Here is a 17,709-nt window from a genome sequence, read left to right on the forward strand (position 1 = left end):
TGACATGGGTGTATCCTCACCCTGTTTTTTGTTTTCTTGTTGAATAGACTGGGAAAGGCCTTATTTGCCGACTACGCAGATCGTACATCTATGGCTTCCGTTCTTTACCAGTACTGCTATACACTGACGCGGTCCTGATGTCGAACGGCCAACGGCCTGCAAACCATGCTGAACTCCTTTGATTGCTCTGGTCCAATACCAAAAAAAGTTATCACATAAACTTCTTGGAGCTATGAGCAGTCCATCTGGTTCTCAAATCCCTGTATCCGTCCCTCCGAACCAGCCACGTTCAGATTCAGACAGACAACACAACAACTATGTTCTATCTGAACAAGCAAGGAGGCACCAAATCACGACTGGCGAGAGACCTTTCGATCATCGCTGTTCACCTGCCAGGGACCCTGAACGTGCAGGCAGACGGCCTCAGCAGAGACTTCGTCGAAGCGCACGACTAGGTGCTCAACGAAGATGTCGCCCAAGAGATCTTCCGGCAGTGGGGAGTACCGGACATCGACCTTTTCGCAGACGCGGCAAACAAAAAATGCCCCGTCTTCGCTTCCAGGTTTCCCCAACAGGGATCTCAGGGGAACGCACTTTTGATCAGCTGGTCGCAGACACTGCTGTACGCTTTTCCTCCTCTCCCTCTCATCCCAACGGTGATACAGAAATTCTACAGGACCAGAGCACGGATGATCCTTATAGCTCCGGAGTGGCCCCACCAGTGGTGGTACCCGGATCTACTCCAGCTGTCAGAGGTGCCACACCGGAGATTGCCTTGCCTGCCGAACTTATTGACCAAGAACCAGGGGAGAGTGTTCCATCCAAACCTCCCCTCTCTTCGCTTGATGGCATGGCTCCTGAAGTCATCCAGTACGGACATTTAGATCTTCCGGCGGACTGTATGAACATTCTCCGAGAAGCAAAAAGGCCCTCCACTAGGAAGTCTTATGCCTTCAAGTGGAAGAGGTTCTACATTTGGTGTAGAGAGAACGCCCTTGATCCAATCCAGGGTCAAGAACAGGTTATTCTCCCCTATTTATTGCACTTGGCAAAGTCTGGTTTAAAGTATACATCTATCAGAGTCCACCTAGCTGCTAATACAGCTTATAGAAAATCTCCTACCCAGGCCTCAATCTTCCAGATGCCGGTAGTCAAAGATTTCCTAGAAGGGCTTAAAAAAGTATTTCCACCAGGGAGGTCTCCTTCCCCTCCCTGGGAACTCAACATTGTTCTCTCTCAGTTGATGCGAGCTCCTTTCGAGCCTATTCATAAATCATCCTTGCAGCATCTGACCTGGAAGGCTGCCTTCTTAGTAGCCATCACTTCTGCCCGCAGGGTAAGTGAGATTCAGGCCCTCTGCTGCAAGGAACCTTATACTGTGTTCCATACCAATAGAGTGGTGCTACGTACTCATCCGAGCTTCCTGCCCAAGGTGGTCTCGGATTTCCACATTAATCAGGTTATCACGTTGCCCACTTTCTTTCCTCAGCCAACCACTTCCCCGGAGAGAGCTTTACATTCTCTAGACCTCCGGAGGGTATTAAAATGTTATCTTGCTAAAACCCTTTCACTTAAAGTCTGACATGCTCTTTGTCAATTACGGTCCAACAAATACCGGGCTGGCTGCCTCCAAGAGGTCTATTTCTAGATGGATTGTCTCTTGTATAGCCTTGGCTTATCAACTGTCTCGCAAGGTTCTACAGGTTAGACCTAGAGCACACTCTACTAGAGGGAAAGCTTCTACTGTAGCTCTCCTTCGCAACGTTCCCATGTCTGAAATTTGCAAAGTGGCTACATGGCGCTTTATACATACATTTACACGCTAGATTCAGACGCACAGGCCGACGCCCAGGTGGGGCAGGCCTCTTTGAGGAATTTGTTTGCGTAACTGCTATACGAATGTGATGTTAATGCATGTTCTAGATGCTGTATTGCTCGTCCGCCAGATTTTGGGTATGGGCTTGCTACTCTATTCATAGATTATGACTATTGATGAGTATCCCCTGGATGGGAAGGATAAGTTACTTACCTGTAATCCTAGTTCTCATCCAGGGGTATACTCATCAAAGTCATAATCGACCCACCCACCTCCCCGGACGAGCATTCTCTTCAAGTTATTGTTTATTGATTGTAGATCTAGATCTACTCAGGTGCGGGTGCACCGTCAAAAAGAACTGACCTAACTGTCACCTGTGGTGCATCATGGGAGCAAGGGGTCTCCTGCATGTCTTAAAGGCACGGTCCCCCTACTCTAATGCCTTAAAGGCAAGGTGTCAGTTTTCTTTGTTTTCTTGATACTCTACTGCAGCCTACAGGCAAATGCCTGCAATTACAAGTTTGCTTTATGGCAATAAAGCATTGTTGTCTGACAATTGGCTTAGTGCTTCCTTTTTTCCTTATGGGTTAGGGGTACTACAATGCAAACCGATGTAATTTCAGCATTTTTGCCATGTTTGAAACATTTTAGGCTGCATGTATGTGTTTTCACATATGCATATATATGTATATTCTATATGCTCCGGGATCCCGCACGTGGGCTGGGATTATTCATAGATTATGACTTTGAGTATACCCCTGGATGAGAACTAGGTTTACAGGTAAGTGACTAATCATTCAGAGCTGGCCGCCCTGTTATATACTTTTTAATTACTTGATTTATGCCACTGCGCACCCGAAATGGACGCTGTGCTTTGTCTTTCAAGTATGCTCCCTCCCTGCTTCACGGCCGGCCGCAGCGCTTTCATCGCAGTGGATCGGATCCATGAGTGATATGCGTGTGCGGTATCAGCAGCGGCTCTCCCTGTGGCCTGGGAAGGGCATGTCACCGGTGTGTGTGCAGAGACTGCTACAGCGACGAGTACTGCACGGCTTTCAGAGGCTCTGGAGGTTATAGCTGCCTCCCCCTCCCTCCTGCTTGTTTTAGTTATGGGGTGAACATTTTTTTTTTTTTAACCCACGCTTTGTTTCATGCCGACTGCGCACCTTTCTTTATGTGCGGCTTGCTGTATTTACTTAAAGTGTTTTTTTTAATAAAGCGCCCCATGTAGTGCCTCACTTTAATAGATATTGGTTTTTAAATATGCTCTATTTGCCCTCCCCCACTGCACAGATGTGCACAAAGTGGGCGCTGTGTTAATAAAAGAAATCTGCGGACGTCATTGTCCCCCCCCCCCCCCCCCCCCCAAACTATGCCCTTTCTGTGGCTCGTTTTTTTTTTATTTATACCGGATGCGGTGTCCACTTTAGTGTTTCCTTTTTTTTTGTCTTTTCTATTTCTATATTGGGGCAGCCTTCACCGTCTCCCAGCACACACAGCGCTACCTCAAATCCCGGTTTGCAGAAGTGAGTTGGGATAACATCTTCACCACCTTTAAAAATGGGGCAGATGAAAACAACACAAATAGCCTTCCCCCTCCGCCAAGGCAATACCTAACCTAATCTTAGATGCTCCCATACTTGGAGTCATCACTGCATTTCTTATTTCTTGTTAATTTGAAGGCTTGATTATTGTATATGTCTTATTGGTTCATCCTGTTACTTCATCTACATATACTTCCGTAATACGATTAGTTGCAATACGAGCCCCTGTATTTCAAGTGACTGTTTGAATCTAAACACCTATAGTGGACATCTGGGGTAATAGGATGCCCTCATTATATAAAGGGCGCCACTGTCTGTTAATCGGATACCACATAGGACCCCGGATAGTAGCGGGAAGTAGCATGCGGTATTTTATGATCACGAGCCATCTGCATATACAACGTAATAGTTATTAAATATTGTTCTTTTCACTATCCGGTACTCGGCGCTATCAAGATAACTGTTTTCATGCTATGATTTCGTATGCGTAGATGTGCTATTTTTGCAAATGTTAATTTGTTACACGATTCAAAAAGAAAAAATACCAATAAAGAAATTTAAACCAAACAAAAATTGAACTTTACTGACCAATGTATAATTCGGACATATGTGCAAAGAGAGGTTTGCTCTCTGGCCTGCCTCTTCAATAAACAAAATTCCCTGCTTCCCTGTTCATTTTTTGAGGCACAACAGAAGAACAACGTATAAACACCTCAGACAGACACGCGCATGGCACTCGGAATCCTCAATGCCATTTCAGGTATCTGCATCCTTGAATTTGTGTTCAACACTTTGACATCGTTTGAGAAGTGTGATTGCATTTCTGCACTGTCATAAGGGCAGCAGGTGCAGTGCAAACGAGCTATCACCCGTGTGTAAAGTCAGCTTCAGAAATTTAGAAAAAGCCCTCAAATGGTAACTTCAGAATGAATCTGTACAGTTGGGCGATAAACTGAATAAACTATGTCAAGGAGCCTTGGACTCTGAGCTTTGGATAAAAAGGAACCTTTATGAAAAGCGAATCTTGCATTCCGCAGCCACAGACTGTGCGATGCTTCTGCCCTTTCAAGTTGGGGACCTTGGGGACCTTGAGGTCTGCTTGGGTTTGAGCAGAGAGCAGGAAATGATGTACTGTTGCATTTTGTATAGTGGTCAGGAAAATGCAAACCAGAAACGGGGGTGTCATAGAGTGGACTGCAAAAAGAAGAGGGAAAACCAGAAGAGGAACTTGCTCCATCTAGGCTCCCAGGTTTTGCACCAGCCCCCCATCAACATCAGAACTGGTGCAGTCCAAAGATCTACCCCTTCAAGTGAGTACAGGCTCTGCCCCCCTTGAACATTCTGCCTGACTGTAAACCAGAGGTCTTCAATATGTGGGGCGCGACCCACAGGGGGGGCTGTGAAGTCCAGTGGCGTAACGAAACTTGAGGGGGCCCCCCTGCAAAGTACATGGAGGGGGCCCCCCATTCTCCTTGCCAGTCAAAAGCTCTCAGGCCAGCGACCCGCCATACTGCCGGGGCTCACCCCAGCCATAAAAAAAGGATTCTGGTTCCTCTATTGGTCACATCCGCCCTCTCATCTTACGTACATCAGTAAATACTGCTGCTGCGCCCTCCAGCAAAGTTACATAACACTGCCTCCAGCCGGCCCACCAAACACATCCTCCTTCTTGATGACCCACCTTCAACGAAGCCCGCTCAGTTAACCACCTCCAAACGCAGATCACTTCCGTCGTGCCTGCTACTAACGCATCCATTACACTCTACCCTCACCCCTACGAAACCCGCAATTATGCTTTTCTGTCCGCCTTTAAAACCACCCCTCGGATTTCACTGCAAACCTGTGACCGCCGCCTACTGCTCCCCTGTCCATCACCCACAGAAAGACTGATGACCGGTCAGCATCTAACCACTGCCTACCAGTAAAGACAGAGCCTTTCAGCTGCTGCCCTCCCCAATGCCACTATGGAAGTTTTAAAAATGTTGAACAATCTCTGCAACTGACCACCTCAAAACATTTCTTCCTGCTAGCCTATACGGCATCAAAGCCGTTCCTGCTACTTTTCATCCTCTGCATGATGCACACAATAATATCAAATGTACAAAGGGTCCGATTTTTGTTTCCTCATGCCAACATTAATTTACACTATGTACCCCACTAAACCATACCTGCTGTCAAAGGCAAACCAGATCCCATATGTAGCACCAGTCAACAAGTACCCCAAGGACAAACACCAGAGAGAATATGCGTTTCATGAATTAAACCTACAGTGACAACATAGCATTTCCCCACCAACTGTCAGCCCAACAAAGTCTGCAACCGCACAGTAGCCATCAATACCAGCAACGTCTAAAGCGCATTTCCACTTCCTTTCATTGGCAGCTCCTGATACATATACTTATGCCTTCTGGGCGCCATCTACCACAGACCACAGCATTCTTTGTCTCCCTAAGACTAACCGAATGCTGTCGGTGAACGCTTCTCTTCCCCCTTAACGAAAAAAATATATAGTATTTTCTTATGCAAATAGCGTATCAAGCACTTGCTGCCCGCAGTCCTCACCAGATCCACACAAATCAATATTCTGCTATCGCACCATCCATCCCTTCCTTGAACTGGGAAAAGCAATACTTTGCACAAAAACAAGTCCCTTTAAAACCTTTGCTACTTACACAGGCTCGCAAAGCACTTACTTGTTTTACTAACTGTTGTTGTAAAGCAAACGGGTAACTCATTCAAGGATTGGGATTACTGCTTAGAGCTGTGGAAGTTAATACTGAGTCATGGGATGATTTTTTGCATACACTCGTTCTTCCCTGCATGCGCACACAAAGCAACATTACAATTTAGCTAAACAAATTGTTCAGAAATGTACCGGAAGGTAAAGAAACAGCCCAAATTATTTTTACAAAGAAAAATAGACAATCGTCAACTTTATACCCCATGACATAAAAGCCTTAGCGTGCACAGCTTGCTCAAATCCACGGTACCTAATTCTACCAAACTCAGCACATTTGAACATCTCATAATTCCATGCCACACAATTCAACTATAAATAATTTAACCCTACATTCCATACCACATAATTACAATCCTAAAAATGAAAAAACATATATTTCTACTTCACTCTATACCACATAAGTCCACATCACATAATAACATTCCACACAACTTAATAGCACTCCAAACCACATAATTACACTCCACACAACAAAATTTAAGTATACATAATTCCACTTCAACCTATATAATTATACGTCACACAACATATTTACACTCAACTTTAAAACACAGAATTACCCTCCACAAAATACAACTCTGCAACATGCTACATAATTCCACTCCGCACAATTATACACCACACCATGCCACATAATTCCACACGTCTCACAATTCCACAATTCATCCCCACACAATTCATCACACATAATTACTCCACATAATACCACTCAGCACCACATAATTAACCTCCACATAATTATGCTCTCATCCATATTGCATAAATACACTCCACATAAATCTAGTCTATGCCACGTAGCAACATTCCACATACACTCGTTCTTTCCTGCATACACACAAAAAGAAACATCACAATTTAGCTTAACAAATTGTTCAGAAATGTACCGGAAGGTAAAGAAACAGCCCAAATTATTTTTACAAAGAAAAATAGACAATCGTCAACTTTATACCCCATGACATAAAAGCCTTAGCGTGCACAGCTTGCTCAAATCCACGCTACCTAATTCTACCAAACTCAGCACATTTGAACCTCTCATAATTCCATGCCACACTATTCAACTATAAATAATTTAACCCTACATTCCATACCACATAATTACAATCCTAAATATGAAAAAACATATATTTCCACTTCACTCCATACCTCATAATTCCACATCACATAATAACATTCCACACAACTTAATAGCACTCCAAACCACATAATTACACTCCACACTACACAATTCAAGTACACATAATTCCACTTCAACCTATATAATTATACGTCACACAACATATTTACACGCAACTCCAAAACACAGAATTACCCTCCACAAAATACAACTCTGCAAAATGCTACATAATTCCACTCCGCACAATTATACACCACACCATGCCACATAATTCCACACGTCACAATTCCACAATTCATCCCCACACAATTCATCACACATAATTACTCCACATAATACCACTCAGCACCACATAATTAACCTCCACATAATTATGCTCTCATCCATATTGCATAAATACACTCCACATAAATCCAGTCTGTCACGTAGCAACATTCCACATAACTACACTTCACACCATGCCTCATAATACCACTCAACATAATTTTCACCCAGCAGCGAACACTTCCACGTCACACATTTCAACTCTACACATTTCCATTCCACACCACATAATTCAACAACAAACTACATAATTCAAACCAACAACAGAATTACATAACACACCACATACATCCAATCTACACCACAAAATTCCACATCATGCTATAATATTTAACAGCACACCACATAAGTAAACTCCACTACATACCACTCCACAACGCAAAATACCATTCCAGATAATCTCACTCCAAGACACACAATCCCACTCCATGACACACAATCCCACTCCACATAATTCCAGTACACTCAATACCACACAATTACTATCCACATAATTACATTATTTCGCTACACAGATCCAATCCACACAATACAATTCCACAACTAACAATTCCAATCCAAACCACATATGTCCACTTGACACCACACACATTCACTCCACTCCAAGCAGAAAACACATAGGTAAAATACACTGTCCTTTACAATGTCAATAGCTCTAACTCTCACAAATGCGAGACCAATTGCATTGCAAATGCTTGTTTACCTTCCAATGCGACCGAGCAGATCCTGTTCATTTTTTTTATTTTTATTTATTTTATGGAGTTTTATATAGCTCGAACTTGACCCGTATCGGGTATCATAGCGCTTTTCATGAGCACCAGTTGCGTTACATGAGGACACATTCATATTTGTTAGGCGCAGGGAGATTAAGTAATTTGCCCAGAATCACAGGATGTTCAGCGTCATTGTTGAAACTCGAACCCAGTTCCCCAGATTCGAGGTCGACCGCCCTAGCCGTTAGGCCAACTCCTCTCCCAAGTATGAGTAAGAATAGGCATAAGAAGGGCTAAGCAGAAGAGCTGAAGTATGTAGATGTAAAAGTAGTGGAAGGTAAGTTCAAGTAGGAGTATGCAGGAGTAAGAGTGCAAGTAGGAGTAGGTAGGACTAAGTTAATGGTAATAAGGGCATTGGTAAATACGGTAGCAAAAGTAAGAATAGCAGTTAGAAGACGTAATAGGAGTAAGAGGAGAAATGAGTAAGAGCAGGAGGAAATAGGCGTAATAAATTGTAAGTGGAAGCAAGAGTATGTTGGAATAATAAAACGTAAGAGTGGGAACAAATATGAGGTGTAAGAGAAAGGTAAAATTAAGAGGTTACGTAGCACAGTAAGAGGAAGTATGCAACATATGAGTAGAAACAAAAATCAGCAGTAGGCATAAGTAGGAAAAGTTAGTAAATTAAGTGCAAGATTAATGAAAGTAAGATTGAAAGAGACCAAGATGAGAAAAGAAAGACGAAGACAGCAAATCCTTCCATAGTCTTCTACGACTCCAGTGCTAACAAAGCGTGACATGCTTTTCAATTTATGCACACATCAGATGAAGAGCAAGGACCTTCCATTAAGCGCTATTGTAACACGCTTCAGTTGGTAACCTGCGTGCAGCTGAAATAGGTACAATTTATGTGTTTTATAGCGCTCACAAACAGCATAAGCGTGTTTCTTGGCACTATTTCAACAAAAGTTAACACTATGCCACTGGCAGAGGTACAATTTGTATTATTAATGGGTTGCACACAGACTGGTCTCTGTGACGTGCTGTTCGACGAAAAAGTGCAAGAAAAGACTTCTTAATACCCCGTGAGCAGCACTTCAGAACTGTTTGGATAAAGCTTAGCCGATGCCCGGGAGCCGAATAGTGATTTTTGTGTGTCTCTGGCGCCCAGTAGCAGTGCGTTTACCCCGAGGGCCACATTTGGCATGTTCTGATTTGAACTCCCCATTATAGAGAGAATGTAATACTAGGTCATTTATTGTCACATGCAACAAGGGTTGTCAATCCCGGCCCCCTTTCTCTGTAGTCCCCAGCACCTGTTTAGAGGTGGACAGGAAGGAGCCCTCTCTCCTTCCAGCACAGCAAGCAATACCACAGAACAGCGCCAAGACCAACACAAACGGCTCCCGGTAGCTCAGCTCATGTGCCTCGGTAGATGTGAGGCTGTGAGCTGATGAGTAAGAGGTTTAGGAGCAGGGTGAGGAGCTGGCATCCTAAGTGTGAGGCCAGCACGTGGGAGCCATGCAGCGGCAGCCAATGCTTGTGAAGCAAGTAATCAAGCATTGGCAAAGGTAAAATAAAACCAAGCTAGTGCCAACTAACACGAAGGGTGAGACGGGGAATGGTAAAATTGGGGGCAGGAGGCAGGCCCGGCTCCAGGAATTTTTATTTGGGTGGGCCAAGGGTACATTCGGGTGGGCCACTGCTGGCCCAATTTATCGCTTATATATCTAGCCAGGCCTGCTTCTGGGCCCTCCTTTATCTCTCCTTACTCTTACAAGGCACAGTAAAATGCACTCTTTTCAAAGTCTCTTTCTAAATGTTATCACTCTCAAAAAGTGCTTTTCTTCCATGCAATGTCCCTTTGATGGGAAGAGGAAGTTTCTAAGGTGGGAGTATCAAGCAAGTGACACTACCCGGGCTTCCTCTGTGCGAGCCTTCAGGGGGGATCCCTCTTCATTACTACCTCCACCTGACCCCGGACTCTGCAGCACACTCCCTTACAGGCTCCCTCTGTGCGAGCCTTCAGGGAGAAACCCTCTTCATTACTACCTCCACCTGACCTCTGTCTCTGCAGCGCACTCCCTTACAGGCTTGATGATCCACTTTTCTACCACCCTTCTCCATCACACCTTATCTCACACCTGACCTTGGGCCCCAGCCCCATATTAGCAACCATTCAGTTCCACTTTCACTATTCCCAGTAAAAAACAATAGTAAAATCACCTTCAAACTTGAAACATTGAATATAGCAGTAAAAATAATTAGCATGCACTTTAAAGTATGCTCCACAGTTGTCCTAATCACCCGACTGTTAATTAAATAAATGAAAACAGAAAGGCCATGACAGGGCCGGCTTTATTGCTGGTGCAAACATCTTTTTGACCTCTTTTTTGACCTCTTTCTCTGTAGATAGCTTAACTACCACCCTCCAACAGTACCCTTCATCTCGCCATAGCCACTCCCCTTCATGGCCTCCTCCTCAGACTCCCTAACTACCACCCTCCACCAGTGTCCCCCATCTTTCTGTAGCTCCCCCCCACCCCATGACCTCCTCCTCAGATTCCCTCACTGCCACCCTCCACCAGCGCCCCTCATAGCTTCGTATTTCCCCCCACTCCATGACCTCCTCCTCGGATTCCCTGCCACCCTCCACCAGTGCCCCTCATCTCTCTGTAGTTCCCCCCTCATCAGATTCCTTCACTGCCACCCTCCACCAGTGCTCCTCATCTCACTGTAGCTCCCCACCCCATTCATTACCTCTTCCTCGTTTTCCCTCAATGCCACCCTCCACTAGTGCCCCTCATCTTTCCGCAGCTCCACCCCCACTCCAGGACCTCCTCCTCGGCTTCCCTCACTGCCACTCTCCACTAGTGCCCCTCATCTCTCTGTAGTTCCACCCCGTTGACCTCCTCCTCTGACTCCCTCACTGCCACCCTCCACCAGCGCCCCTCATCTCTCCGTAGCTCCCCACCCCATGACCTCTTCCTCGGATTCCCTCACTGCCACCCTCCACTTGTGCCCCTCATCTCTCCGTTGCCCCTCTCTCATATCCATTCCATTTGTTGTACAGCGCTACTCATAGCGTCACAGTACTTTACATAACAGCACGCATTATACAGAGACAATAAATCAGTCTATGGGGAATGTCACATAAGCCAATGAGGATTACAACACCCTCTAGAACCGGGCCTGGCAGGATGCAACATATCCTGCACTTGTTAGTGGTGTGAGACAAAGAAAAGGGTCAGCGACAGGAGGATATTTACAGCTGGGACTAATTAAAGACCCAGATAACCTATCTGTAGAAATGTAAATGCTGCATTTTAAAACATATCAGGCATTTGTTATCAACCCACAACATAGCATGTTTTTTGAAGGAGCTCACAATGAAAACTCACAATGAAAACTGCTAGACTTACCGACAACGCTGCAGAATGTTATCTGTCCTGCTCTTTACAAGTCTACCCTCTCTCCCTGAAAGCCCCGGTGTTTCTGAAGAGTGCGGGGCCCATCCTTTGTCCGGCCGGGCTCTGGCTGAAGAGAAACAATGTAACTTGTTACTTTGTTTCTCTTCAGTCCTGCTTTGGGTCTATGGGAGGAGCGCCGAGCAGGCTGCAGACTGCACCTGCTTTGTAGAGCAAGCATTTCTCTCCCAGCTCTTTACCGAAGAGCTGAGGGGGCCCCCTTCACCTAACCGAAGACTGGGGGCCCCCCCGCACCGCGGGGGCTGCGGGGGCGTTTGTTACGCCCCTGGTGAAGTCATTGGAAGGGGGTCTCGCTCTTCATTGGCTAAAAGAAAACGTTCCAGACGGGGCAGTTAAAATGCCTTCCCTGGAGCGTTATTCAAGGACTCTCCTGTGCTGGGAAATGGAAGCCAGGCAGACAGCTAAACACACCTTTCTGCCAGTGTGCTGCTGGCCTGAAAGAGATGCAAATGTGCACGACGAGTCAATCTGCAAATGTAAAGGATTTGCAGATAAAGTGGCTTCCGTTTCCCAGCTCAGGAGAGTGTTGTTGCAGTTAGTTTATTGAATCACTTGAAACTTTTTAATTGGTCGTGCACAGAGTTAACTAAGCTGTGAAACGCTTGCTTTTAATTGTCATTGTATTTACATAGCTCTTACTATCCCTGAGAATGTGTTGAAGGAATAGTGAAGTAAAAAAAGAAATGCATAACATAGGGTCTAGATATTACTAAAATCTATGGGGACGATTTACAATGAAATGGTGTAGGGCAGCGCAGCAAAAGTACTTGCGGAGCTGCCCGGACACCATTTCAAATGGGGAAGATTGGGCTGTATTAATAAGATACAGCGCATTCCTGTCCTTTCTGCCAGTGCCCAATGTGCTGCCTGGCACCAACGCAGGCACCCTTGCACCATTGTGCAGTGGTGTCTGCATTGTTGGCCGGATTGATTTTTGTGCAAGAAGGCACGCCTTTCTGCGCAAAAAAAGCCATGGGGGCTTTTTCCTCTTTCTATGTGTGCCACACATGGAAAGAGGAAACGACTGAGGAGAAATAAAGATATTTCTCCTCGTTGCGCATCCCCTGGGGCAGCGTACAGTTTTGACGCATCCTCCGGTTTACTGATGCTTGTAAATCTGGGAATGTGTCAAACCCCATGGGAAAGCCCCACCGCAATCCCCATGGCCCCCCCCCCCCCGACGCAGTGTAAGGCAACGTATCAAGTTACGCAGCATTGCCTAACACCATATCTAGGCGGCCATGAAATGCCGCGCAAAGTGACTTTGCATGGTCTTGTAGATATGGTCTGCGCAACCAGAGCGTCATAAACATTGATGCAGCGCAAGGGGATTATAAATAAGCCCCTATATATTGAAAGCAGCCAGTATATTTTGGAAGCACCATTTTATCGTAAAACATTTGGCGCGTTTTGTAGTGGTCTATCTTATGCAGTTTGTAATGTAAGTATAAAATAGACTTAAATATTCACAGGCTGTGAACTTCTAGCACTAAAAATACACAAGTCACTATCTTCCACTGCACCAACCACGATTTAATTCTGTGGCTCTCTGGTATCACACAGACCTTTGCAGTGCGTTAACTAATAGTTTGTATTATAGTGCATTTCCCACTGAATAACCACATTTTTAAATGTATTTATTATTCATTGAAGCTGCCCGTTATTTTATATGTAGCTACTGGACGGTGAAAGACCTAAAAATGTATGTATGCTTTAATTATGAGGAATGATGTTCAGCTGCCTCCAGTTGCATGCAGCTGTAAATGCCAAGCTGTCAGCAGCCCATGAAATATAATATGGTTTTCCTCTAATGCCGTGCAATAAAGTTGCAGCCCATTCATTACAGCTATTTGACCAAGGGCCACTAGAATTAAGTGATTGTGTGGCCGCGGCGATTTTAGCATAATTATAGATTTGCCGCATTTGCCATATAATCCATCACGTGCCGCATATTCTCCTGATTTTAACCCAAAAAATGTATTTATTCAAAAGTTACTAAAAAGTAGGAACGGGTGTTGACGCTTAGTAGGCCATTTGTAAAGCTGTGCTGGTCACCTTTTTGTTGCTCATTACTATATGTGGGTGTTACACTGGTACTAATGAGGTGCAACCACAGATTGACCGTTTCTCTGGAGAAAATTTATGGTTGTCAATGATAAGGAGTACCAGGTTCTAGTAATGTTTGTCAGGAGGGGGGTCCTTGCGCCTAAAAAATGTTGATGAGGGGTCTCGGCATCAAAAGGTTTGAAGACCACTGCGTGTAAACAATCCTGAATCTTACCTCTGCACTCCCTCCCTTACTCAATACTCCATCACACTGCGGCTAGCTTTGTGTTTTATGTTCACCTCCCGGTGGAACCGCTACTGGGCCATGCTGCAGACAATATACTGCATGGCTAAATACTTATAAGGCCCCAAAGGCGAGACCTACTGCATTGCAAATGCTTGTTCAATGTGAATTTAGAAGCGTTCCTGCCCCTGTTGTCTTATTGGCGACAGCGCTTGAGCAGAGGTGAGAGGCAAGACCGTTGTCGTGTGAACCCTGTAAGTGTCCACGGTTGTTATAAAACTACATTATAGTCTATTAAACACACTAGTTTTTATACCACTGGCATTCTGACCGCACATATTTGAAAGTGCTTTCAAACGCGAATAAGAAGAAAAAAATTTGGGTGAAATAAAATATTTGCCCAAAATCATCCAATGTAAGTGGGGAAGTCTCGATTTATTCATATTTTCTGGTGTCACTTTGTACACTTCAGGCACTAAATGGACGCGTATCTCTGGTTTATACCAATGCTTTGTTTTTTTCTCTGTGTATTTTTCTGCAGTTTTCTTATAGCACAAACTCGACCTGGAGGTTTTACAGCGCTTTACATGAGCACCAGTTACATTACACAAGGTCACATGCATTGTTTGTAGGCACGAGGAGATGAAGTGATTTGCTCAGGATCACAGGATGCTGAGCGTCATTGCCGAGACTCGAAGGTTCCAAAGAGCTATATTCCAACACAACCTCGGTCTGAGCCGGGATTCAGGCTTGATCCTCGCCCGAGCTTTCAGTGGCTCGCCCACCTGGGTTTGCAGACTTTTTTTAACAGATGTTTTCATACTGAATCGCCTATTAATGATTTGTGAGTTTTTACTTTTTATTTCACTTTAAGATTTTTTGTTTCTACATTCAGTGAGTCACTCATATTAGTTGTTACCTTTTTTCCTACAGTGTCCCATTACTGCAGCTAGCGCGTGCTTTTAGTGTATGAAATCATGAAAACCTGTAAATCCACGCGGATCGCGGCTTCCTGCTGGAGGCCTTGTAAGTTATGACCTGTCAATATGGAGACATATGATTCATAAAGTGACTAGAAGGCAGCTGTGTTTGTGGGGAGCACTTGAACATGGAGGGTGACACCTCTGGATGTTCTGATAAATGACTGCACCCCCTCCCCCAGCTCTCTGCCCATGAGTGGCTTCAGGACAGTTTGCGTCATACAAAATATTTATACTTTGTGTTTCTGTTTTAGATGCACGTGGAAGGCGCTGGCCTCTTTGGCTGGTTGTGGTGGCGGTGCTTATAGTGCTGGTGGCGGTGGTGATCTGGAAGCGGCAAACTTTAAAGCCCTTTTTCATCACTGGGTCCAGCACCAGAAGTGACGTCAAGAGCAGCACGAACCATGGGGTCCCAAGAAGCAGCGAAGACGATGAATGGAGTGCCCTCTGCAGACAGAGCCCTCTGACCGAACCCTTTCTACCCTCTCGAGTGCCCTCTGCAGACAGTGACCCTCTGAGCCAACCCTTTCTACCCCCTCAAGTGCCCTCTGTAGACAGAGCCCTCTGAGCCAACCCTTTCTAACCCCTCAAGTGCCCTCTGCAGACAGAGCCCTCTGAACCAATCCTTTCTACCCCCTCAAGTGCCCTCTGCAGACAGAGCCCTCTGACCGAACCCTTTCTACCCTCTCGAGTGCCCTCTGCAGACAGTGACCCTCTGAGCCAACCCTTTCTACCCCCTCAAGTGCCCTCTGTAGACAGAGCCCTCTGAGCCAACCCTTTCTAACCCCTCAAGTGCCCTCTGCAGACAGAGCCCTCTGAACCAATCCTTTCTACCCCCTCAAGTGCCCTCTGCAGACAGAGCCCTCTGACCGAACCCTTTCTACCCCGCAAGTGCCCTCTGCAGACAGTGACCTTCTGAGCCAACCCTTTCTAACCCCTCAAGTGACCTCTGCAGACAGTGACCCTCTGAGCCAACCCTTTCTGCCCCCTCGAGTGTCCTCTGCAGACAGAGCCCTCTGAGCCAACCCTTTCTAACCCCTCAAGTGCCCTCTGCAGACAGAGCCCTCTGAACCAATCCTTTCTACCCCCTCAAGTGCCCTCTGCAGACAGAGCCCTCTGACCGAACCCTTTCTACCCCCGCAAGTGCCCTCTGCAGACAAAGCCCTCTGAACCAATCCTTTCTACCCCCCTCAAGTGCCCTCTGCAGACAGTGACCCTCTGAGCCAACCGTTTCTACCCCCTCGAGTGCCCTCTGCAGATAGAGCCCACTGAGCCAACCCTTTCTAACCCCTCAAGTGCCCTCTGCTTTATTCCTCTTCTCCGAGGAGTTGAGCCCAGCTCTGCATCTGGTACCAGGGGCTGCTCACAGAGGGGCTTCTCGGACATGTCTTGGGCTCAGTGTGACGTGGCCTAGGCTGGTACCCAGATTTGTGGGAAGCGAACCCCCTTCATCGCTGCAGAGTATCTCTGGTTTGTCAGTTTGCACAGCGGCAGCTAAAGAATCCCTGACGCGGATGGAGATATGGCACTATGTGCAGGGGTTCAGCTGCCTGAATTCATCTCATCCACTGGCAGTCATCTGGACCACCTTCCACTCTATCGTTTTCCACTCACCGTGCCTCTCTAGATAAAAGTCTTCCATGTACAAATCAGTACCAACCTTAACCCTTATAGGACCAGTCTGTCCCACACTGCCAGGCAGCACCCCCTCCTGAAGGGACTTCAGACTGGTTTTGACCTACTCAGGACTCCTCTGTGTAACACACTAAAAGCATGTCTTCCTTTACAACCCTAACGACTTACCCTCGGTGTAAAGGGGTTCAGGTGAGTGGTGGGGTGCGGGGTCAGGTGAGTGGTTGGGTGCGGGGTCAGGTGAGTGGTGGGGTGCGGGGTCAGGTGAGTGGTGGGGTGCGGAGTCAGGTGAGTGGTGGGGTGCGGGGTTAAGTGAGTGGTGGGGTGCGGGGTTAAGTGAGTGGTGGGGTGCAGATTCTGACCATTGCTGGATTTGGGATAGTGGGTGATGGTTGTAAACTCTCCCCAAAAGAGAAGCACAAACTCTTGGTGTTCCCTGTAGCTGGCATGTGTGCATCTGGTATCCTCAATAGTGATGCCCACACTCTGGACCAGTCCTCGCCTCGTGAACCCCTGTCACTGCCTTTTGTCAGTGTGAACTCCAGGGTTGTTTGTTCTTTTCAAGAGGCCTCGGTATGAGGAGGTCTCCATAGGATGTCACTCTAGTATGGACTTCATCCTTTAGAAGCGAGGCCCCTTCTCAGTCTTAAAAGAGATTCAGTGACTGACCCTTGACTGTGTCTGGGAGATGCCTCTGACCCAGAATTGGACCAGTGATTGCATTTCTGAACCCGCGGCCGTTTCTGGTCTCTCCCGAGTGCCAGGATCTGGTCCCGGAAGACCTTGGCCGGACGGGAGCGTGGTTGCTTCTTGTTCACAGGCCGTGATCATGCTGTGATCCTCCTCACAGGGGCGTGTCCTTCTGATGGATGAGGGCGTAAAAAGAAGTGCAGTGCACTGAACAACTCTAGTGACCTGAGTCCAGAGCTATGATGGTGTCAAAGTAACAAAAGTGTAACCCCGACAGTTTTCAACACAAAGGGAGGGGGCCCAGGCCAGGGGACAATCAGCAAATGGTTTGGGAATATCCACGAATCTGTAGCTCCGGTTTAGTATTAAACGTGCACT

The 17,709-nt window shown here is 46.2% G+C and overlaps 1 protein-coding gene across 1 annotated transcript in view; it reads left to right on the plus strand.

The window, feature by feature from the left end:
- Positions 1-16,882, plus strand: part of LOC146869149 (class I histocompatibility antigen, Gogo-B*0102 alpha chain-like) — a 166,170-nt gene extending 149,288 nt beyond the window's left edge. Inside the window, exon 5 of the mRNA XM_085640755.1 lies at positions 15,264-16,882. Within this exon, the coding sequence (XP_085496881.1) occupies positions 15,264-15,577 (314 nt within the window). The 3' untranslated portion in view covers positions 15,578-16,882. The remainder of the gene's footprint in view (positions 1-15,263) is intronic.
- The last annotated feature ends 827 nt before the right edge of the window (positions 16,883-17,709 follow it).

The sequence above is a fragment of the Triturus cristatus genome, chromosome 1_1 (assembly GCF_964204655.1).
Source record: "Triturus cristatus chromosome 1_1, aTriCri1.1, whole genome shotgun sequence".
Classification (NCBI taxonomy): domain Eukaryota; kingdom Metazoa; phylum Chordata; class Amphibia; order Caudata; family Salamandridae; genus Triturus; species Triturus cristatus.